Source organism: Littorina saxatilis, linkage group LG6, assembly GCF_037325665.1.
Source record: "Littorina saxatilis isolate snail1 linkage group LG6, US_GU_Lsax_2.0, whole genome shotgun sequence".
Taxonomy (NCBI): domain Eukaryota; kingdom Metazoa; phylum Mollusca; class Gastropoda; order Littorinimorpha; family Littorinidae; genus Littorina; species Littorina saxatilis.
The window spans coordinates 21,975,645-22,000,822 of NC_090250.1; the positions used below are offsets into that span (position 1 = coordinate 21,975,645).

The 25,178-nt window shown below is 40.7% G+C and overlaps 1 protein-coding gene and 1 long non-coding RNA gene across 2 annotated transcripts in view; both read right to left on the reverse strand.

Annotated features, from left to right (window-relative positions):
- The window catches only part of LOC138968756 (coronin-7-like), a 36,079-nt gene extending 11,010 nt beyond the window's left edge, over positions 1-25,069 (reverse strand). Inside the window, exons 1-20 of the mRNA XM_070341397.1 lie at positions 24,969-25,069; positions 23,815-23,892; positions 23,396-23,495; positions 21,386-21,466; positions 20,856-20,926; positions 20,318-20,504; positions 19,815-19,939; positions 18,552-18,638; positions 17,632-17,714; positions 14,778-14,832; positions 14,261-14,318; positions 13,527-13,669; positions 12,645-12,890; positions 11,603-11,738; positions 11,016-11,194; positions 10,426-10,540; positions 9,441-9,533; positions 8,239-8,381; positions 3,755-3,859; positions 1,572-1,657 (exon numbers count right to left, since the gene is read on the reverse strand). Coding sequence (XP_070197498.1) covers positions 1,572-1,657; positions 3,755-3,859; positions 8,239-8,381; positions 9,441-9,533; positions 10,426-10,540; positions 11,016-11,194; positions 11,603-11,738; positions 12,645-12,890; positions 13,527-13,669; positions 14,261-14,318; positions 14,778-14,832; positions 17,632-17,714; positions 18,552-18,638; positions 19,815-19,939; positions 20,318-20,504; positions 20,856-20,926; positions 21,386-21,466; positions 23,396-23,495; positions 23,815-23,877 — 2,156 coding nt within the window. The 5' untranslated portion in view covers positions 23,878-23,892; positions 24,969-25,069. The remainder of the gene's footprint in view (positions 1-1,571; positions 1,658-3,754; positions 3,860-8,238; positions 8,382-9,440; positions 9,534-10,425; positions 10,541-11,015; positions 11,195-11,602; positions 11,739-12,644; positions 12,891-13,526; positions 13,670-14,260; positions 14,319-14,777; positions 14,833-17,631; positions 17,715-18,551; positions 18,639-19,814; positions 19,940-20,317; positions 20,505-20,855; positions 20,927-21,385; positions 21,467-23,395; positions 23,496-23,814; positions 23,893-24,968) is intronic.
- LOC138968753 (uncharacterized) lies at positions 4,553-8,132 on the reverse strand. Its single transcript, XR_011456274.1, has 2 exons — positions 7,454-8,132; positions 4,553-6,269 (listed from the first exon to the last, which is right to left on the reverse strand). It is a non-coding gene; the product is annotated as an uncharacterized lncRNA (long non-coding RNA).
- Positions 25,070-25,178: the final 109 nt, after the last annotated feature.

Genomic DNA, 25,178 nt, shown 5'->3' on the forward strand with positions numbered 1-25,178 from the left:
GGATATGACGTCATCAAAGACATTTATCAAAAAAATGAAAAAAACGTTCGGGGATTTCATACCCAGGAACTCTCATGTCAAATTTCATAAAGATCGGTCCAGTAGTTTAGTCTGAATCGCTCTACACACACACACACACAGACACACACACAGACACACGCACATACACCACGACCCTCGTTTCGATTCCCCCTCGATGTTAAAATATTTAGTCAAAACTTGACTAAATATAAAAAGGATAGCTTTCTGTTCACAGTTCACAGCAACAAAAAGGATAGCTTTCTGTTCACAGTTCACAGCAACAAAAAGGATAGCTTTCTGTTCACCGTTCACAACAACAAAAAGGATAGCTTTCTGTTCACCGTTCACAACAACAACAAGAAGGGCAAAGCCCATACGACTCACATGCTTGACCTTGACCTTTACATGACCTTGACCTTCAGGGTCAAGGTCAAATAACTAAACCTAGCAATGACATCATACACTAAGAACTGCTTTACACATTTTTCCTACCAATATACATGTGACCTTGACCCAAGGTCAAGGTCATCCAAGCTCATGCAACACAAAGCTGTTAATTCAAGACATAGGAAGTACAATGGTGCTTATTGGCTCTTTCTACCATGAGATATGGTCACTTTTAGTGGTTCACTACCTTATTTTGGTCACATTTCATAAGGGTCAAAGTGACCTTGACCTTGATCATATGTGACCAAATGTGTCTCATGATGAAAGCATAACATGTGCCCCACATAATTTATAAGTTTGAAACAGTTATCTTCCATAGTTCAGGGTCAAGGTCACTTCAAAATATCTATACAATCCAACTTTAAAGGACCCTTGCGACCTTGACCTTGAAGCAAGGTCAACCAAACTGGTGTCCAAAGATAGGGCTTACATTGCCCTGTATAGCATACATAGCTAAGGTTGCCATTCTCGATAACCTCAGAAAAAAATGCGAAAATGTGAAAAATGGTCGTTTTAAAAACAACAATTACGGCCCCTGTGACCTTGAACTTGAAGTGAGGTCAAGTTGCCGCACATGTTTTTTGAGATCTTGTAACCATACACCATCAGGCCACATCAGGTGTTGATAGACTTAATAGTGTCCAAGAAATATCCAACGTTAAAGTTTTTCGGACGGACGGACGGACGGACGGACGGACGGACGGACGGACGGACGGACGGACGGACGGACGGACGGACGGACGGACGGACGACTCGGGTGAGTACATAGACTCACTTTTGCTTCGCATGTGAGTCAAAAAGGATAGCTTTCTGTTTACAGATCACATACACAAACAATAACTTTCTGTTCACAGTTCACTTAGATAGAAAGGATAGCTTTCTGTTCACAAAGACACAAACAATATCCTTCTGTTTACAGTTCACAAAGACACAAACAATATCCTTCTGTTTACAGTTCACAAAGACACAAACAATATCCTTCTGTTTACAGTTCACACAGACAAAAATAATATCTTTCAGTTCACATGGACAAAAAAAGGCAGCTTTCTGTTCACAGTTCACTTGCTTACAACACTCCTATGTAACATGAGATCTAAGCTTACTTTTCAAAACCGGATGTAACCAGGTACTTGCCGCCAAGAACCCACACAACTCTGGCACCCCTTGTTCCCTCGGGTCCTTTTCCTTCCTGCAACACGTACACTGTGCATCATCAGTACATCTCTGTTTGCGTTCACCTCAAATTTCCTTTATTTTACAAAATGCAGGGATGGGGGGGGAGGGGGGGGGAAGAATTGCTGATTGGTTGGTCCTACCAGTTTTTATTGCATCTGGCATAAGAAGGATGCCTCACTGCACTTTCTGTGACACTGCATGCAACACATACACTGCGCATAATCAGCACACCTATGTTTACGTTCACCTCAATTATTCTTTATTTTACATTTTTTCATGTGAAAATACAGTGAAATAATTGGTCCCACAGCAGAACCCCACTTTTAAGACCTAAAACAAACGAGAGAAAAAAGTCAGGTCTTAAAGAAGAGGGGGTCTTAAAATGGGGGTAATTTACAGATGTTATCAACAGAACATCTGAAAAAGCAAGGTCTTAAAAAGGAGGAAATCTTAAATTCGGGGGTCTTAAATGGGGCGTTCCAGATCCACTGTATCTGTTTTGATTGCATCCGGCGTAAAGAGGGGGTCCCACCTGTGACACTGTATGAAATTCTGTAACCTTGACATGAAATAAGTCGCGTAAGGCGAAATTACTACATTTAGTCAAGCTGTCGAACTCACAGAATAAAACTGAACGCACTGCATTTTTTCACCAAGACCGCATACTCGTACTTTCGTCAGACCACCGCTCGTGGCAAAGGCAGTGAAATCGACAAGCCAGAATAGTGCGGTAATGGTCGCGCCGAGCGGGATAGCACGTTTTTCTGTACCTCTCTTTGTTTTAACTTTCTGAGCGTGTTTTTAATCCAAACATATCATCATATCTGTATGTTTTTGGAATCAGGAACCGACAAGGAATAAGATGAAAGTGTTTTTAAATCGATTTCGGACATTTTATTTTAATCATAATTTTTATATTTTATTTTTCAGAGCTTGTTTTTAATCCGAATATAACATATTTATAGGTTTTTGAAATCAGAAAATGATGAAGAATAAGATGAACGTACTTTTGGATGGTTCATATTTTTAATGACCAAAGTCATAAATTAATTTTTAAGCCTCCAAGCTGAAATGCAATACCATGGTCCGGCCTTCGTCGAAGATCGCTTGGCCAAAATTTCAATCAATTTTATTGAAAAATGAGGGTGTGACAGTACCGCCTCAACTTTTACAAAAAGCCGGATATGACGTCATCAAAGACATTTATCAAAAAAATGAAAAAAACGTCTGGGGATATCATACCCAGGAACTCTCATGTAAAATTTCATAAAGATTGGTCCAGTAGTTTACTCTGAATCGCTCAACACACACACACACACACACACACACACACATACCCCACGACCCTCGTCTCGATTCCCCCTCTATGTTAAAATATTACGTCAAAACTTGACTAAATGCAAAAAACAGGTTTTATTTATAAAATCACAATCATCCTTGACTAGGGCAACATAACAAGTACATTGGCTTTCATTGACAGATTCTGTAGATATTAAAGTCTCGTAAACTGTGAAACTCCTACAGGATGAAAGTCTCTTGTTCATTTCAATGCTTGTTCTTCTCTCAGGTGCCAGGAGATAGGTTCTGCATACGTCTTACTCATTCTTGTTGTGCATTGTACAGCGCTTACATCTCTTTGTTTCCCAGACCATAACCTCTTCTTCTTCTTCTTCAGCGTTCCAGAAATTCTGGTGACGTGTGAGCTCGTTTGCCCATTTGGGTTCCCCACACTATACTCTGAGAGCATAGTCAGCTTCACTCCGCTTTCGTTGGGTAGGCATGCTGTGTACTTTCGTGTTTCCATAACCCACCGAACTCCGACATGGATTACAGAATCTTTTCCGTGCGCACTTGGTCTTGTGCTTGCGTGTACACACGAAGGGGGTTAAGTCACTAAACAGGTCTGCACATAAGTTGACCTGGGAGATCGGAAAAATCTCCACTCTCAACCCACCAGGCGGCAACGACCGGGATTCGAACTCACGACCTCCCGATTAGGAGGCCGACGTCTTACCACTGCGCCACTTCGCCCGTCGACCATAACCTCTGATTTACCACTAACTTGACTAACATGATTTTATTGTAACACCTTTCAGATAAAATGACTTACCTTGATAGGTTCTGTAGACTTGCGAGGCTCATACACTCTGATTTTTCCATCTTTGCAGACAGTCGCACACAGTTTGCTGCATGGGCTCCAGGCTAAACTGAACACCTGCAAAAAACAGTCAGATCACAGGTGTTATAACTATCTTAATGGTGTTTGTAAAATACAATACAGTGTAATGTCAAACTGCTATTTTGATCACGGTTCCATATGATACAAGTGTTTGTGATAAAATATTATCAACTACTTAGAGCATTTTAACTTCTAAACAGATATCCTGCTATTTTGTCTTGCAAGATCAACATTTGTCACATGAAATTAACATGTTAAGGGGGGACAGGGTAGGCAAGCACTTTTTTATTTTATTTTGGAAACAGCTTGCTGCTTGTTTGATTTTTGCAAGCAGAATAACCTAATTAAGGGAAACCATTTTAAATTTTGAGTGAAAAGCAATTTTGGGGGGTTTTATTCACCAAAATGTGAGAAAAACGTTATAAAATGTGCTTTTTTTAAAATGTTGCAGTTTGTGAACCAGTGCATGTTTTGATCCAATTTTTGTTCTTTGCAGCAATATGTGTGTGTTTAATAATTCTGTGTATCGAAAAGCATTTCTAAGCAATATATTATTTTAATTTAGCATTTTCAGTTACCGGTTCAGTTTTGATAAGAAAAATACATGAAATCCTAACTGTCAGACTCATAAAAACCCAACCAATGCACTGAACTCTTATTCCATACACAGAACTGATGCTGTACAACTCATAAACAACATATACAAAAACTGAACAAATCCATCAAGCCTTTCAAAAGTTGCAACATTTTAATTGTAGCGTTTTGTCTGAAAATTACATTCAGAGAAAACAGCATTTTAAAGATTTGAACCAGTACATAAAAAAACCAGTAGCACAGTGCACCCTGAATTCATATGATTTTATCAGAATGACCACTTTACTATGTAGGGAAAAGGATTTGACAATCAAATTATCAGGATTTTTTTTATATACATCATATGAAAACAGCCATCTTTGTTTGTACCGATATGAAAACATGAATCAGAACCAAACTGTCAGACTCATAAAAACCCAACCAATGCACTTAACTCTTATTCCATACACAAAACTGACGCTTTACAAATCATAAACAACATAAACAAAAATGAAACAAATCCATCAAGCCATTCAAAAGTTGCAACATTTTAATTACAGATGTTTGTCTGAAAATTACATTCAGAGAAAACAGCATTTGAAAGATTCCAACCAGTACCTCAAACTAGTAGCACAGTGCAGCCTGAATTGATATGTTTTTATAAGAATAACCACTTTACTATGATGGGGAAATGATTTGACGATCAAATTATCCAGACTTTTTTTAAAAAATCATTTGAAAACTCATCTATGTTAGTGCAGATATGAATCAAAACGAAACTGTCGGACTCATAAAAACACAAGGAATCCACTGTATTCTTATTCCATGCACAGAAATGGTGCTTCACAAATCATAAACAACATATACAAAATTGGAACAAATCCATCTTGCCATTCAAAAGTTACAACATTTTAATTACCACATTTTGTCTCAAATTACATGTAGAGAAAACAGCATGTAAAAGAGTCTCACTAGTACCCCGGTAAACTAGTACCACAGTAGAGCTTGAATTAATGGGGTGGGTTTTTTTTAACCAGAATAACACTTTAACTATGAAGGGGAAATGATTTGATAATCAAATTATCAGATTTTTTTGATTTAAAAAAAAATTATATGAAAACATTAAAAAAGTCAATTATCTGTGTTTGTGCTGATATGAAAATATTGATCAGAACCAAACTGTCAGACTCATAAAAACCCAACGGATGCACTGATTTCTTATTCCATTGCATAGAAATGATGCTTCACAAATCATCAACAACATTACATAATTATATATACACAAATGGAACAAAGCTATCAAGCCATTCAAAAGTTGCAACATTTTAATTACAGTATTTCTGTGCTCAATCCTAACACTGCAGCAAATTTCTGTAAAGCTGAATGTCCCTTTCCATGTACCAACTTGGTCATACGCGGATTATTTAAAATGCAACTTTACCACCCGAAGCGTTGCAAACACCGGGAGAAGAGTAAACAACTGCAGACTTGAATGGACACTCATATGCACTCCAGATGCAGGGCCTGTGCAAATCCTTGGGCTGATGCATCACCTTCTTTCATAATCAGACTGCTATCAGACAAGCATTCAGTACAGGATATAAACCTTTCAGCAATAGATTGAGCTGATCAATGTTGACAAAAGCCCAACACATGTCAGCGGAGTGACGTTGCACAGTACCAGTATCCATATCTGCTTGTGATGGGTCAGAAGATGGCAAAGTATCTGTATCTTCTTATGGTTGGTCAGAAGATGGCAAAGCTGATGTTTCTGCTGTGGAAGAGGGTAGTTCCGGTTTAGCAAACTTTTCCATCAGGTCAATCTTTCTCCTCGCTGCCACCACAGGAGGACTGGCTCTCCCCTTGCTCCAACCTAATAAATACACAAACACTGATTTAATATTTGATACAACTGTCCATGGTTTTTGTTTGTAATAAGCTGCAAATTTTAAGACTCAATATAAACGTCAACAAGTGCTTGTACTTTATTTTGCAAATGACCATGTTACACGGGGTGTACCTCAACTTTTTGGCTAGGCTGGTAAATCAGAAATCCCAATCAGCCCCCAACCACTGAACCAGGCGGGTTTTCTTACAACCACCTCAGCGGCTCGTACCCACATATGTCGGTTGACGAACACACACACACACACACAAAAGACATTCATTAATTGGCCCCTATCACAAAATGTACATGTCAAGTTTACTATGGGATTTGAGTAACCACACAATCACATACACACAGGAACTAATACTGAAACTAGCTGAATTATTTTCTTTCTTTCTTTCTTTCTTTTCATATTTTTCTTTTAAAATTAATTTATTTCATCACACTTGCTATGTATTTGCTTGTTTCTTGTCTGTTGTCTGTTTTGTGTGTGTGTGTGTGTGTGTGTGTGTGTTCTGTGTGTGTGTATACATTTTCAGATTTCCTAAACCTAGCACTGTTTGCAGGTGATCTTTATGCTTTTGATTCATGAGTTGCATCCCCAGTCCTTTAGTTTAACTCTTTTTTTTTTCTTTGGTGAAGTAAATTGGATCTATTTTTTTTATTCCTTAGTTAATGGAAAAGATTTGACAACAATATTGCTGTCAATGATAGGTTGGTCAGCCATGCTGGTGTAAACCAATCCTTTAGAATTAGAGAACGCTCTCTAGTAGGGTACTTATTTTCCTACGGTCAATGACCAGAAACAGAAACTGTGTCAGTCGTACATCGCTCAGATGCTGCTTCTCAGTTTGACCCCAGACAAAGAATACTGATGACATGTTACACCATAGTAAGCTCTCAAGGACTGGCCAGCGAAGAACAATAAAATAGGGGTTGTGAAGACGATATCACAGAGATGATCGAGGGAGGGAGGGGGGGGGGGGGGTGTGCGGCGGCGGCATGGTCAGTAAATTGGATCAAGAAACCCGCAAAATACTTCAGACACAAACTGTTTATCATTTACCTGCAAACCCTAACACATTCTTACAACAACAACAACATAACGATGTGCAATAAATCACGTTGTCAAACAAACAAGATCGAAAAGAGAAAGAAGCAAAACCCACCTCGTCGAGTCAAGAATCTTAGAATGTCGTCTGCTCAAATACGATCATGTTGGTTCATTTCGGAGTGTTGTTACTTCCTTCTACTGTTCGCTGCTGCTGGTTCATCTTTCTCTGATATTTCTTGCCACTATGCCGAACATTTCCAATGTTAGGGTTGTTCTCCGCAGCTCAAAACTTTGAAAAATGCTGCTGAATCGGTGAAAACGTCATGGATTTGTTGACACCGGGGGACTGATAAGTTGTCTACTGCGCTTGCGCCAAATGCCTTTGACCTACATATATTTGCATATATTAATTCCGGGGTTTCGGTTGGAACGGATTCTCTCTCTTTGTGCCTATGTCAACGGAAATTCCCCAACGGTGATGACGTCATCTTGAAGAACGGAAATTTCCACACAGTTTGAACAGCGAAGGGTCATGTCATGTGCGCACATTTACCAGCACGGAGTATCCAAAGTTGACCATTTTTTCGATTTTTTTGATAAAACACAGACAAAAACAACAAAACATCGGTTTGAAAATGGTTTTATTTACATGAATACATGTCTAAAATGACAAAAGCAGATTATTGAATGCATTCCAGGATGTTCAAAGGTGTGAAAAATGCAACAACCCCAAAAAGGTGTATGAGACCAAAAATAACTCATTTTGCCTACCCGGTCTGCCCTTAAATTATGCATGTTATTCTCCTGATGTCTAGCACCCTTGTTTCATTCTTCCTTGATATCTATGGGGGAAAAAAGAAACAAATGGAGGATCTTTTTTTTCATTGAAGAATAATTCACCTGATCTTGGTGACCTTGAAGCTGCATGACCTCTGACCTGGTGTCAAGGTTCCACATCCTGACAGTCATGTCGTATGATGATGTCATGAGGATATCCTTGACCAAAGGATGGAATCGCACAATGTAGATCTTCTCCATGTGACCTTGAAGTAAAAAGCAATCAGTGAACAACACTGGAACAATGCATGCTGTTCATGCTACCTCAATGACTGTTAAAATTATATGTACATTGATACAAGTGTTGTTTCCGCGTAAATCGCTAGCAAAACAAGGCTGGCAGACATGTTGCAAATTCACACAAAAATTCTTTGAGACAAAACATTTTGTGAAAAGTAGTCTGCCTCAAGACTTACAACAAAAGACATTGAATCCCTAATGCAGGGTTACACATGAACTAGGCGTTGGGTTGAGGGGAGAGAGGTAAATTAAGGTGATAGAAACAGTATGAGAGAAAGAGACAGACAGGCTAAAAGACTGACAGCTGGAACAGGATGATGTGAGGGGCTGGGAGGATGGGAGACAAGACAGACAGGAAGAATATCAACTGGAACAACATGAGGTGAGGGGTGGGAGGATGGGAGACAAGACAGACAGGAAGAATATCAACTGGAACAACATGAGGTGAGGGGGTGGGAGGATGGGAGATAGGACAGACAGGAAGAATATCAACTAGAACAACATGAGGTGAGGGGTGGGAGGATGGGAGACAAGACAGACAGGAAGAATATCAAGTGGAACAACATGAGGTGAGGGGGTGGGAGGATGGGAGATAGGACAGACAGGAAGAATATCAACTGGAACAACATGAGGTGAGGGGGTGGGAGGATGGGAGATAGGACAGACAGGAAGAATATCAACTGGAACAACATGAGGTGAGGGGGTGGGAGGATGGGAGACAAGACAGACAGGAAGAATATCAACTGGAACAGGATGATGTGAGGGGGTGGGAGGATGGGAGACAAGACAGACAGGAAGAATATCAACTGGAACAACATGAGGTGAGGGGGGAATGCGTTATGTCCTTTGTTCTGTGTCTGTGTTTTTCTTTCTGTGGGGGAAGGAAAAGGTGGGAGAGGGACTGACAGACAGAAAGCCTGACAGTTGGAACAAGACCAAGTGAGTAGGAGAAATGGAAAGAGAAATGTGTACAGCAAGCACACAGAAAGCTATAGGTTCTTATAGAGATAGACGTCAACACTCACCAAGCATGTAGAACTCGGGTTCAGTCTGTGAAGGCCCAGCAGGGAATCCCTCAGGAGGTACTCTCCACACGTTGATCCTGGTGTTGTCACATGCTGTAACACACATAAATTCACATTTCTTACATCTCTTGCAAAGTTTCTTAAAAAGATGAGAAAGCAATCAGTAAAATATACAGACAAGCTAATTCAGCATGTCTATCATGTCAGTAAGCAAATAAATTTGCTCTTGAAGACTTCTTGCATAAGTTGATGTTAATAAAGCATTGTTCAGGGTATCTAATTAAACCTGGTCTCCATGGTACAGGAATCTCAAAACAGGAAGCAAATGTAAATCTTTCTTTATTTGGTGTTTAGCGTCGTTTTCAACCACGAAGGTTATATCGCGACGGGGAAAGGGGGGAGATGGGATAGAGCCACTTGTCAAGTGTTTCTTGTTCACAAAAGCACTAATCAAAAATTTGCTCCAGGGGCTTGCAACGTAGTACAATATATTACCTTACTGGGAGAATGCAAGTTTCCAGTACAAAGGACTTAACATTTCTTACATACTGCTTGACTAAAATCTTTACAAAAATTGACTATATTCTAAACAAGAAACACTTAACAAGGGTAAAAGGAGAAACAGAATCCGTTAGTCGCCTCTTACGACATGCTGGGGAGCATCGGGTAAATTCTTCCCCCTAACCCGCGGGGGGTAGCAAATGTAAATATAACGTTTTGTTTTGTCATAAATTCCATGTTCCAATAACACACCATTCTTCTTTTTGATTCTATGTTTCAGGGTTAAAGGGATCCCATTGAGAAAAATCAAAATCCCTGACATTTTTGGGGGGATCCAGTTAAATTGTGAAATTCAATTTCAAATTGGTGCAATCTTAGGGATATCAGAGCACATTTATGTGTTTCTTATTTTCACATTTCTCAAAATGTTGCGGAAAAGTGGAAGCCCAGGCACTAAGAGGATGAACAATAAAAGTTTACTGACCAACAACAAGCCTTCCATTGTCAAAAGGATCCCATGCCAGGTCGGCCACTTTGCTTCCATTCTGAACAGTCGGCAGTTCATCGGCTGTGTCTCCAAGACGCCCTGGTTTGTTCAGCTATGGAGACAAGGGCTTCAATGAGATTAACACACACACACACATGCAAGCATGCACAAACGTATATGCACACAAATGCACGTTTGAACGCACGTATGTACGCATGCATATACGCACACACGCTCACACATATACACACGTCTGCAACCGCACACACGCACACCATAAAAGTCCTTCAAGAATATGCATTGCGTACTTACAGTGCCAGTGTCTTTTCACGGGTATGATACTCTGGTTAAGGTTATGGATCTCAAGACAAAGAAAGATGTCTTTGATGAAATAGTTTTCTTTTTAAAAAGGCCTTTTATCATTTTATCAAGGTGCTAGAATAACTAATTACTCTGTTATTCAATTTAAAAAAAATATGCATTCATACTCCTTGACCATGCAGTTAGGACTGGCCGAATACCATGTTTCTCTTCCAAAGAAGAAACACAAAATAATTGAAAACCAATAACAGTTGAACACCACCCACCTCCAAAACAGCGACGACGCCACCATTTCCTTCGAGCGGCACTGCACAGCGCTGAACGTTAGCCACAAAGAAGTCACTGTCGTGAGGCACTGTCTTGCTGATGTTCTTCATGTTGGTCAGGTGTGTAGATGGATGCAGCGTCTTGCCGTTGATGTAGCGATACTTTGATTGTCGCACCCCTATTGCACAATACAAAAAACACTGATTGCTATAGGCTGCACTCCTTGGTGAAATGCACAAGTTTGAGAAAAGGCCCAAGAAGCATTTTAAGGTGAACATCATAGTAGACGGCCACAGAGCTAATTTAGCGTTGACAGCGCGAGATACCCCCTAAAACAATTTTTGACCCACGAGTTATACAACACATAAAAATCACTTTTAACACTAGTAGTGTGATAGCAAAGCTAGCAATAATAGCATGTCATGTAAAACTGTCACACTCTTTTTTTCCCACTTTCATGCTCATAACAGCCTTGCTCTAAAGACCCTTAACATCAGGAACAACAACCAGGTGGGAATAGTTCTTGATAGATTTAAGACACAACTGATAACTAAAGAAGATGTAACTTTCTTGGCAGCAAGGGTACCTTTGAAGACTTTGGTGGGTTTTGCCGGTTCTGATGGTGGCTGCTCCGGTTTGTTTGAAGGCACTGAAGCATTGGTGGCAGGTGTGGCTATAGAAGGCTTCTCTTTCTTTATTGCTGGCTCGGGTGAAGCAGCAGGCTGCAACAAAGAAGGAACGGCACTATATGTTAAGAGAGAGCTCTAACACACATACAAGTAAAGGTATCCCTGGAAAACCTTTTCAGCACTACTAAGATTTGCTTCCAGTTGACATATATCTGTACTTTAGAAAGATACTGCATGTGGCATTTTTGTTCTTGTCACCTCTAACAACCCCCCCACCCTCAAACACACTCCTCCTCCAGTTCTTAAAAGAGATCAACAACAAAAACTGGCTGCTGAACAAATTTTGTTCAAATCTTTCTTCCATTCAGACTGTAAAGCTTTTGCACAAAGCACAACATTCATTTAATATTCTTTATCCAAGGCAAAATGGCTGATCAAAACATCTTTCTCCACCAAGACAAAGCTCCCACAGATAAAACATTGTCCTTACAGTAGAACCCCCTTCATCAGACTTCAATATCTGAGAAAGTCAGGTCTTAAATAGGAGAGAGTCTTAAAATAAGGGTAAATTTACAGAGGTCATTCTCACAAAATCTGAGAAAATCATGTCTTAAAAGGAAGGGAGTCTTAAAAGGGGGTAGGGGGTGGGGTTTGTTTGTTTGTTTGTTTGTTTGTTTGCTTAACGCCCAGCCAACCACGAAGGGCCATATCAGGGCGGTGCTACTTTGCCATATAACGTGCGCCACACACAAGACAGAAGTCGCAGCACAGGCTTCATGTCACACCCAGTCACATTATTCTGACACCGGACCAACCAGTCCTAGCACTAACCCCATAATGCCAGACGCCAGGCGGAGCAGCCACTAGATTGCCAATTTTAAAGTCTTAGGTATGACCCGGCCGGGGTTCGAACCCACGACCTCCCGATCATGGGGCGGACGCCTTACCACTAGGCCAACCGTGCCGGTCCAGGGGGTGGGGTGGGGGGTTCCAATGTACCTGCTCTGTCTCGGCAACAGCAGAAGATGGTGCCCCAGTCTTTTTCACCTGGGCCTGTGCTCCGCCACTCCCACCTGACGACCCAAACAGTGCTCCCCTTCTCTCATGCTTGATGAGTGTTTTGTTTGGAGTCAGAGACACTGAGGGAGGCAGGACGTCTTGACCATTGAACCATTGCTGTGCTGACACCGCTGGTTCTCCGCTGGCGGTGTCGGGGTACAGGTCTGAGTGAAAGTCTCTGTACGACTGGAATGATGAGGAAGGCTGTGTTAGTTATTTCAATAGCACAGATTCTCCCTAAAATGGATCGTATGACTGTCAAAACGGCGAAGAAAAAACACCAGCCACATGTGCAAAAGCTCATACGTACAAAAAAGCAAAAGATGTACATGGGAGTTGAATTCAATGAACGCAGAAGAAGCGGAAGAAACACAGACACAGAAATCTCACCACCATGAACAAAAATGACATAAAGCCCTCACTTGCCAGTTAACTGAGTGAATAAACAAAGTCAGCCCACATTGTGGCAAAATGGAAACAAAGGGAAAGAAAAATAGATCACTTTTGCATTCACACCAAGCCCCCCCTCCCCAAACACACACACACTCATCAACAAACCGTCCACTACAACTGCCAAGAGCATCAAAAACTTTACTACCCCTTCACCTAATTAGTCTGGTCTGTGAATCACTTTAGCAGTTTTTATTCTAGAATCCACGGACACACACATGCATGCATGCATGCACACACACACACACACGCTCCCTCCACACACGCACACACACACACACACACACACATACACACAGACCCGCGCACACACCCACTCGCACTCCAACACTCACTCGCACTAATATTACAACATACAAAACGCAGCCCCACCTTTCTAGGCACAATGTAAGGCACAGATATGATGGAGTTTTTGGCCAGCAGCAGGACTCTGTCCACCTCTCCACTCATCAGGTCCATTGCCCGCTTAGGCACCACTGCTGCACCCTTGATTTGCTCCGTTCTGTCCGCCATACCTGTCAGGGCAGTGAAATTTTCATGTCACTAAACAGGTATGCAAGTAACAAAATAAAAAAAATTAAAAAGGCCTCAAAGTATACCCCAAAACATTTTTTTTTAAGTGAAATCTGTATGTGACTAAACAGGCATGAAATCATCAAATTGTAAAAATAAGCTTCAAACCATTATCCCCCTTCCCACTCCCCAATACAATTTTGTTGAAGTAAAATCTGTATGTGACTAAATAGGTATAAAATCGAAAAATTATAAAGATAATCCTCAAAGCAAACTCCCCTCCCACTCCCCAATCTAAAGACATTTTTTTCTGAAAACCCCCAGAATGCAGAATTGTGTGCAATCTGCTGAAATGTGTGGAATCTCAAGAATGACCCGTGAGCTTTGATTAAAAAAAAAAAATCTTATGCCTGGTAAATGACAAGGTTGATGGCACATGCAATGAGATGATGGCACCAGGATTGCACTAACTTGAAAACAAAAATGTATTTAGCAATTGGACAAGTGTGCCAGAGCCTGTAGATCTGTGCGGAAAAAAGGGCTGTAATTTGATTAAAATGTTTTCATGCAACTTTCAAATATTCTGCTCATACCTTCCGTCAAATATGGAGTTTTCTCTGTCAGCTCCAGGAAGCGTAGGCTGTTATCACCCTGAAACAAAGGATCTGTCCATTAAAAAGTAAGATAAGATAAGATAAGATTTGTTATAGTCCTGTGAGGTAACCCTCATGGAAATTCGGGCTACTTTCTCACTGGGTAAGCGAGCTGCCATGCAGTACGACACTGCCCATTTTTTCTTATTTTTCCTGCATGCGTGTATTGGTGTTTCCAATCCCTGAGGCTTTCGCTGTGAACTTGGGTTCTTTATCATGCGCATGGATGCACACAGGGGTGTTCAGACACTGAGGAGAGTCTACACAATGTTTCCTTTCAGATTTTACGGCGATGGTGTTTGGAATTAATACATTTTGTCTGCTTTATACTTGAACCATAGGGCACTTCCACCAACAACGACGGCAGACAGAAACTGAAAAAGTTAAACAACAAAGCAATGAACCAGCCTGATTGAAAAGATAACAAATAGAAATCATTTTGTCTTATTTCTCTCACCTTTCCAGCCAAGAACGCCATGCTCGTGTCTGGATCAAAAAAGCACATCAAGGCACTGAAAAAAGAAAAGAAAAAAACTCCTGAACAATTATTTTACTTAATGCTCAACTTCTCCTTCTTCAGTGTTTCAGAATTTTCTGGTGAGCTCGTTTGCCCATTTGGGTTCCCCAAACTATACTCTGAGAGCATAGTCAGCTTCACTTCGCTTTCGTTGAGAAGGCAAGCAAGCAATCAATCCATTCATCCATCCATCCATCCATCCATCAAGCAAGCAAGCAATCAAGCAAGAAATCAATCAATCAATCAATCGCCAAGCTAGGCAGAGCACCAATAAAAAATTGAGTTGAGTTGAGTTGAATTACACGATTCAATAAACAAAGGGAAGTAAGCGTCTCTAAATATAGACAACAACGGTTAGTGCCTGTCTCCTGGCACCTGAGATATACTAAGAAGCAGGAATAAGCGACTATAATGTGCTCGCTGCAGTAAAAGTGCGTTCTTCTTCTTCTTCAGCGTTCCAGAATTTTCTGGATACGTGTGAGCTCGTTTGCCCATTTGGGTTCCCCAAACTATACTCTGAGAGCATAGTCAGCTTCACTCCGCTTTCGTTGAGTAGGCATGCTGGGTATTTTCGTGTTTCCATAACCCACCGAACTCCGACATGGATTACATTATCATTTTCGTGCGCACTTGGTCTTGTGCTTGCGTGTACACACGAAGGAGGTTAAGTCACTAGCAGGTCTGCACATAAGTTGACCTGGGAGATCGGAAAAAATCTCCACTCTTAACCCACCAGGCGGCAACGACCGGGATTCGAACTCCCGACCTCCCGATTAGGAGGCCGACGTCTTACCACCACGCCACTGCGCCCGTCGAATGCTCAACTTTAAACACATGTATGAACTAGCAGTCAGGACCCGGTTTCACCCAGATGTTATCTGAGTACCGAGTCATTTGTACAATTATCATTACAGAAACCAGATGAAGATGAAGGAGAAGAAGGAAAAGAAAAAAACACGAGAAAAAGGCAACAATAAACATCATGAAATCAAAACCCCAAGGATACTTTCACAGAAAGCTTTCCAAAATTAAAACTCTTCCAAACAGATGCCTCATCCCTCCAGCCAACTTCTCCCGAACCTGACCTCCCATCCCCCATGCACAGCGGTACCTGTGACGAAAGAGCAGCCTAATTGTGACCAGCCAAGTGTGTCACTACACTGCAACTGGCCTGTCATGACAGTGGTACCTGTGATGAAAGAGCAGCCTAATTGTGACCAGCCAAGTGTGTCACTCCACTGCAACTGGCCTGTCATGACAGTGGTACCTGTGACGAAAGAGCAGTCTAATTGTGACCAGCCAAGTGTGTCACTACACTGCAACAGGCCTGTCATGACAGTGGTACCTGTGACGAAAGAGCAGCCTAATTGTGACCAGCCAAGTGTGTCACTACACTGCAATTGGCCTGTCATGACAGTGGTACCTGTGACGAAAGAGCAGCCTAATTGTGACCAGCCAAGTGTGTCACTACACTGCAACTGGCCTGTCATGACAGTGGTACCTGTGACGAAAGAGCAGCCTAATTGTGACCAGCCAAGTGTGTCACTACACTGCAACTGGCCTGTCATGACAGTGGTACCTGTGACGAAAGAGCAGCCTAATTGTGACCAGCCAAGTGTGTCACTACACTGCAACTGGCCTGTCATGACAGTGGTACCTGTGATGAAAGAGCAGCCTAATTGTGACCAGCCAAGTGTGTCACTACACTGCAACTGGCCTGTCATGACAGTGGTACCTGTGACGAAAGAGCAGCCTAATTGTGACCAGCCAAGTGTGTCACTACACTGCAACTGGCCTGTCATGACAGTGGTACCTGTGACGAAAGAGCACCCTAATTGTGACCAGCCAAGTGTGTCACTACACTGCAACTGGCCTGTCATGACAGTGGTACCTGTGACGAAAGAGCACCCTAATTGTGACCAGCCAAGTGTGTCACTACACTTTCTTTCTTTCTTTGGTGTTTAACGTCGTTTTCAACCGTTCAAGGTTATATCGCGACGGGGAAAGGGGGGGGATGGGATAGAGCCACTTGTTAATTGTTTCTTGTTCACAAAAGCACTAATAAAAAAATTGCTCCAGGGGCTTGCAACGTAGTACAATATATGACCTTACTGGGAGAATGCAAGTTTCCAGTACAAAGGACTTAACATTTCTTACATACTGCTTGACTAAAATCTGTACAAAAATGGACTATATTCTATACAAGAAACACTTAACAAGGGTAAAAGGAGAAACAGAATCCGTTTGTCGCCTCTTACGACATGCTGGGGAGCATCGGGTAAATTCTTCCCCCTAACCCGCGGGGGGTATCACTACACTGCAACTGGCCTGTCATGACAGGTATAATTTGGCCACACTGAAAGACAAAGACACTACTTGAGGAGTCCTTTACTGGAGGTGTCCTCTCATTAGAGGGGCCTCACGGTCCCCTGTTTTTCACTTATAGTATTCTCAAACAAGCTTGGTGTCTTTTCAGTAAAATGAGTGTACTCCACACAGCATTTGAACATCAATGATTTGAAAATGCTTCACACTCGTCCGTCACACCGTTAATTTAGTTTACTTGTATATTTAAAACAAATGCTTTTTTCAATGTTTACTGACAAAAACTGTAATCATGTGTCATAATACTGGATCGGCTTCAGGATGGGCTTGTGAAGAAAAGTAGTCTAGGAATTTGTTTCGTCGTCTTTTTTTCCACTGACCGTACTGATCGTATTCTAGACAATCAAGCCTACAAAATACGGCGAAATCATATGGGTTCCCAGGTCTGCAAATACTGTAAGTCTCCTACCCAGTGGATCCCAGAGCGGGTAATGTGGTCAGTGCTGACGACAGGTTCCTGTTGTCCCATAGCTTGATCTCTCGTTCCTGGCTCTATACAGATAAAGGCAAAACGTGGATAAAAGGAACTAGGACATCCATTCCCGTGGAAACATTTTGTAATACAGTGGAACCCCCTGTTAAGACCTCCAAATTTAAGACTTCCTCCATTTTAAGACCTTGTTTTATCAGATTGTTTGTTCATTACCTCTGTAAATTTACCCCCATTTAAAGACTGATTTTATCAGATTTTTTGTTCATTACCTTTGTAAATTTAACCCCATTTAAAGACTAATTTTATCAGATTTTTTGTTCATTACCTCTGTAAATTTACCCCCATTTAAAGACTAATTTTATCCGATTTTTTGTTCATTACCTCTGTAAATTTAACCCCATTTAAAGACTGTTTTTTGTTCATTACCTCTGTAAATTTACCCCCATTTAAAGACTGATTTTCTCAGATTTTTGGAAGTCTTAAAAGAAGGGTTCCACAGTACATAAGAGTGTTTGAGGATTAATCCTTGCAAAAGATTAATTCAAAGTTGTGGGTAAGAGTGTATCTGTGGAAGCAGATACTGCATGAAGGGTGGAGATGTCTTTCACCAAATGCAGGGACAACCTTCCAAAACAACAAAGCAGAGAAACAAAACAATGCACAGAGGACGATAACAATGTCACTTGGACCTCGATCGAAAATATGTTTAGGTTGAAATGTCCTTACTACAAAAGCATTGTTCTGTCATAATACATCCCGCAACTCAAAACTATCGGATGGTCGTCCAGCCATGCGGCGATGTGCCAGAACAATGCGTCAGATCAAAACAATATTTGTCAGTTACCAAATCCGAGGCCTGAGAACAACACTGACTGCGTGTGAGCCGCTACACTTACCATGCTGAACCCTGTGGAGAGGATGAATTCAGTGTTTCCAAGCCACTGCACCCTTGTGTCTTTCACATTTTGATGACCTGCCCATTCCTGCAAAATGAGAAAACATGGTCAAAACAATCAGCAATTATCCACACTTGACAAATTGTGTTATGAAAATAAGTACTTATTTCATTTTTTTTAATTTACCTTTCGACTGCTCATGATTTGTGTCTTGGTGGGAGGGAAGAACAAAGGGATGTTGCTTAAATACGGCGTAGACAGTAGATTACATCTTGCACTCTAAAGGAAAGGCCAGTGCATGATCTTTTGATAATCTTGAACATGATTTCCACCGAACACTCCAAATGGTAATGCAGCAACGCTTGTTTGCTTAAGGTTTTCTGAGTAATGTTGTATGTGTGCATCAATGTGTTTCCTGTCATTGCAGGGTTAAGTTAAATCTGGAGAACCTCCATCATTCTCCTTATTTGGCAACTGAAAGCACCTGCTAGCATTTTACATTTCAACCTAGCACACATACTCCATCTCTGTTATTTCTTTCTTCAACACCACACCATTACTGAAGAATTTAGGATACATAATCCTAAAACAAGAAGAGCAAACGCTCGATCGAGTCACTTTCGCAGTTCTGAATATTATATGAGGCATCAGATGGACAGGAAGAAATTGCTATTCACAACACAATGAGTCACGTTCACATAAAATTTGAGCCCGGTCACTTTTATAGTTTCCGAGAAAAGCCCAACGTTAAGTTGTGTGTTGCCGAACAGAAAAGGCTAGTTATCTCCCTTGTTTTTCTGATAACGTTCGTAAAAGGCTACAGATGTAAATACTTTGATGTAAAGAATAATCCTACAAAGTTTCAATCACATCCGATGAACTTTGTCAAAGATATAAAATGTCTAATTTTTCCTTTGACGCTGACCTGTGACCTTGAAAAAGGTCAAAGGTCAACGAAACCATCGTTAAAGTGTAGAGGTCATTGGAGGTCAGGACTAAACAAAATATGAGCCCGATCGCTTTGATAGTTTCCGAGAAAAGTCCAACGTTAAGGTGGTGTCTACGGACGGCCGGCCGGACGGCCGGCCGGACAGACTAACACTGACCGATTACATAGAGTCACTTTTTCTCAAGTGACTCAACAACAAAGCCTGGCACTGTAAATTTAGTTTACCCGAACTAGCTTGTTTGCATGTAGATAAAATATATATGCATCCAACAAAGCTACAGTAAATATAGTTTACCACAATAAATATAGTTTACCTGCACCAGCTTGTTCGCACGTAAATCAAGAATACGCATCTTCTTGTCTTTGCAGGTTGTCACCATGACAGATCCATTGCCTCTCCACGACATGTTTTGTACCTGATCCCCATGCTCTGTGAAGGCTACATTAAAGAAAACAATGTACATTTACAGCTCTGAACCATATTCAAAGAAAAAACACCATAAGCCTCTGATAGCCTCCAAGCTTCTTAAACCAAGGAGGCAACAAAACAATACTAGCTTCAAATATTGCAGCTACAAAAACAACCGCAAGCATAAAAGATGTTGCACCATTAAAAGCTAAATCAGTACCCCCCTTCCTTTTTTAACGACAGAAAGTGACACGACAGTCGACACCTAACACAGAACAGAGTCATGCTCAGATAGAATGTAGTAGAACATTTAAAACTCTACCTATTTTTTATCATTGTTTCATTTTTTTCTTTTTCATAATTTTATTGTCCAATGGGCCTAAAGAAAAAGAAAATACTGCAACAAACCTGACTTTTCTGCAGCTGCTGCCACGTCAAAAAGCTTGACACAAGTATCTGTAGAAACAGCTAGCACCCCCTCTGCTGTGGGGTGCCACAGAACGTTCTCAATACGTCGGTCCTGTGGCGGCAACATGACGGCTGGTTCTGACACGTTCTCCATGCTACTCTCTTCTGGAAGCAACCACACTTTAATCTGTCGAAAAAAATCAGATGTACTTAAGATCCTAACGAAAGATGAAATTTTTAGGAGACATATGTATGACAAACTAACATCGTAAACTGTAAAGTAAAAAAAAAAAAAAGAATTAATTAAGAATATCATCAATGGTGAAGCTTCAAGCACACATTCAAAACAAGCTAAAATCAATTTATTTATTTATTGAATTCAGTTCCATTATAAACTTCAAGAATGAAAATAAATAACAATAGCAGACCCCTATTGCCCCCCCCCCCCCCACCCCAAAAGTAATGGAAAAGGATAGTTGAAGAAGGAATACAAGGAACAAACTTGGAGAAACAAACACGATTCTTCAAATTAACTCACTGTGGTATCCTGAGATCCAGTGGCCAGCATATAATCATCAAATGGTGAGAAGTCCAGATCAGAAACAAAGTCTGCAGAGGGCAAAATGATAATTGAATCATCTTGGAAGGTTTTCAGTTCTACATACTGTATTCTATTTTGACAAATTTTATTGATACTTAAATGAGCTTACAAAGGAACAAATCTGGATGCAAACAAAAACATCCATAAAAAACGGATACAGAATTGAAAACAAACACAAACGCGTACAAACATAATCGCTAAACGCGCACTAATGCACTAATAGTGACATAAACACACACTTCAATAGTATATCAGGAGAATTAGCTTTGTGAAAGGATGTATAAGCACAGAGTACCAAAGAAACAACATGTTACTTTCATTTAACTTTCATTAATTGATGATATTCCATCACTGGGAAAAGCATCTAATTCTAAAGAAACTTGCATATGTGTACACATCCACCCAAAAGAAAATAACTGACACACTTACATAAACGTTTGCCAACAAAAAACAAATACTTTAAATACCTCCATGTGCATGGATATAGCACAGCTCACTTAAAATGCGACCTTGAGCATTTAGTGGTAAGTAGCCGAGTGAACCTCCATCTGAAAGATCACAACAGTCTAAATACAGTAGTAATTCATAACATCAAAATGTATATATCAAGTGATTTTGTAAAACATACATACACCTGCACGCATGAGAGAGAGAGAGAGAGAGAGAGAAAGAGAGAAAAAGAGAAAGAGAGAGAGAGAGAGAGAGAGAGAGAGAGAGAGAGAGAATACTAATGCCTGTTGGAATTTATACTATTATAGTCACAATTCCGGGCTTAGCCTGATCCATTTAAAAACATTTTTTAGGCACTATAAGCACAACATTTGCTTCCCTAGCAACCGGCAACTAATACAAGCTTTATAATGCAGTGGGAATACAACAAATACAAACTATTGATAGGGCACAATTATCATTACCAATTTACAATGTCTCTTTCAAACTTTAAACAATAAGACTCAAACTCATCATCACACACACCCCTATCATAAGAGAAGTCCCTCAAGAACATGCAATGCGCTCTTATGCTGTCACACACTTACACACACACAGTGACACACACCTCCACACACACAGTGAAACACACACACACACACACACTCACCCCTATCATAAGAGAAGTCTCTCATGAACATACAATGTGCTCTTAGTCTAATACTCTTATGCTGCCAACCACACACACACACACACGTACACACACACGTACACACACACGTACACACACACACACACTCACACCTATCATAAGAGAAGTCCCTCATGAACATACAATGTGCTGTTAGTCTAATACTCTTATGCTGCCAAACACACACACACACACACACAGTCACTCACCCCTTTCATAAGAGAAGTCCCTCATGAACATACAATGTGCTCTTATGCTGCCACACACACACACACTCACCCCTATCATAAGAGAAGTCCCTCATGTACATACAATGTACTCTTGTACACACACACACTGCACCCCTATCATAAGAGAAGTCCCTCATGATCATACAATGTGCTCTTATGCTGACACACACACACACACACACACACACACACACACACACACACACACACACACACACACACACATACACTCACCCCTATCATAAGAGAAGTCCCTCATAAAACATACAATGTGCTCTTAGTCTTACGCTACCACACACACACTCACCCCTTTCATAAGAGAAGTCCCTCATGAACATACAATGTGCTCTTATACTGCCCCCCACACACACACACTCACCCAAACACACACTCACCCCTATCATAAGAGAAGTCCCTCATGAACATACAATGTGCTCTTATACTGCCACACACACACACACACAAACACACCCAAACACACACTCACCCCTATCATAAGAGAAGTCCCTCATGAACATACAATGTGCTCTTATGCTGCCCCTTTCCCCCCCCCCCCACACACACACACACACAAACACACTCACCCAAACACACACTCACCCCTATCATAAGAGAAGTCCCTCATGAACATACAATGTGCTCTTATGCTGCCCCCCCCCCCCCACACACACACTCTCACCCCTATCAGTATCATAAGAGAAGTCCCTCATGAACATACAATGTGCTCTTATGCTGCCCCCCACACACACACAAACACACACACACTCACCCAAACAAACACTCACCCCTATCATAAGAGAAGTCCCTCATGAACATACAATGTACTCTTATGCTGCCACACACACACACACAAACACACACACACACACCCCCATCATAAGAGAAGTCCCTCATCATCAGTCATGAACATAAAATGTGCTCTTACGCTGCCCCACACTTACCCCCCCCCCCCCACACACACCTATCATAAGAGAAGTCCCTCATGAACATACAATGTGCTCTTATGCTGCCACACATACACACACACTAACCCCTATCATAAGAGATTTAGTCCCTCAAGAACATGCAATGTGATCTTATGCTACCACACACACACTCATGCTATGAACAATAAGAGATCCACTCACTGGATGAGTCTGTATTGAAGGCCATGTAGACACAGCTGGCTTTGATGTGGTTGCCACATGAATGAGTTGCATTTCCCACAGGAACATCGTGAATGAGCTCCTGTTAGTGTTAACAAAACCAAGCAAGAAGTTTAAAAAAACCTGTCTGAGCAATACAAAATACAAAAAAACAAAAAAATTAATGACTACTTTGATTATTGTTCTTCATATAGGTAAATATGCTCCAGTAGTTGATCTCAAACAAAATTCAAGTTCATGTAAACCTACATCACACGCACACACACACACACTTTTTCCCAGCTTTAAAAAAGGTGGGTTTTTTTAAATGGCATTGTACATGTAAGTACTATAATTCAGCACTCCACTGAGGGAGAACATTATTTCAGAGCAACTAATTGCACATGTATACATGTACTAACCTCTTTCTTTGGAAACTTTGGAGCAGCATTTTTATATTTGGAAACTTTGAATCTCCAAGCCATGTTGGTGACTCCTCCCTGAAGCACATATATACATGTAGTGTTCCATGCAAATATGTACAATACTCAATAGCATACCTTTAAGAATTAAATTTTTTAAAACCAATAATTTATAATTGGCAAGAACAAAAGCAATCAATGAAGAAAAATGAAGAAAAAAAATTCATAAAGACAAATTCAAGAATTGAATATATCATATATATATATATATATATATCAGGATACTTTCAGTAAAACTAAAAGATGCAGAATTGAGCAAAATTGGGGGGGGGGGGGGGGGGGGGGGAATCAACTGCCAAAAAATCAATCATGACATCAGGGTGAAACCTAAAAATGCTGCATCCTTTTGGCAGGATCACCTCAACAGGCACAGAAAGAGTTGCAATTTAACCAATTAATATTCATCACCTCTAATACTTATGCTGGACACATACAGAATAGTGATGAAGCGAACAAGGTCAAAAGATAGTTAATAAGACATAATGATAATGATAAACAAAATAAATCAGACAGAGGAAGAGGGTTTGATTTTTAATAGTTAAGTTATGGTATCGATCTTCTCTCTGCACATGTATGCATACATGTCTCAGAATCAGATCTCCCAAAACCCACAAAAAGTATTTGTGAAATTCAGGACTTTTATGTTTCCAGACAGGTGATTTCACTCGAAAATTCAAATGATTTTTGCAGTAGCTCAATTTGGTGATTGATCAGTTTATGACTCATAGCTCTTCTCCTCTGAGTCTGAATCAGTGATTCATTTCTTACTGGCCAGATGGTTGAAATTACTTAAATTTGTGTGCAATTTAATTCCTTTTTCCATAAAGTTACCAACCATTCACGTAGCCAGAAAAAAAGAGTGCGGGAAACGAACAGAGAGAAGCGCCAATGCACACAATTACAAACTGCAAAACAGAGTCATTTTTACTTTCAATTTCATGCATTCTGTTTTGACTCAAACTCAAAGGCTCAGTTGAGTTGAGAGGGGCGTGTTTCATAGCAAGTCTGCAAATCTTTCAACCGCATTATTCATAACAGAATCTGTCTTACACAATGAGACACCAACGTGTTCTTATCTTAATCTGTTCGCTCACCAATCCAAGACAACAAGAGGTTCAAGTCTTCTTGTAAATCCGCTGTTTGCAAAGTTTTTGTCCTTCCTCCTTGGGTCTCAGAAGTGTTTCGTCGTCTGCCGGCTTTGGGTTATCTCCCTTCGAACTTCCGTTTCCTCCTCTTCCGGTGTGTTGTAAAGCTCAAAAGGATAACTAGGAAATGTAAACATTTCTCTAACATCTGAAAAGTTA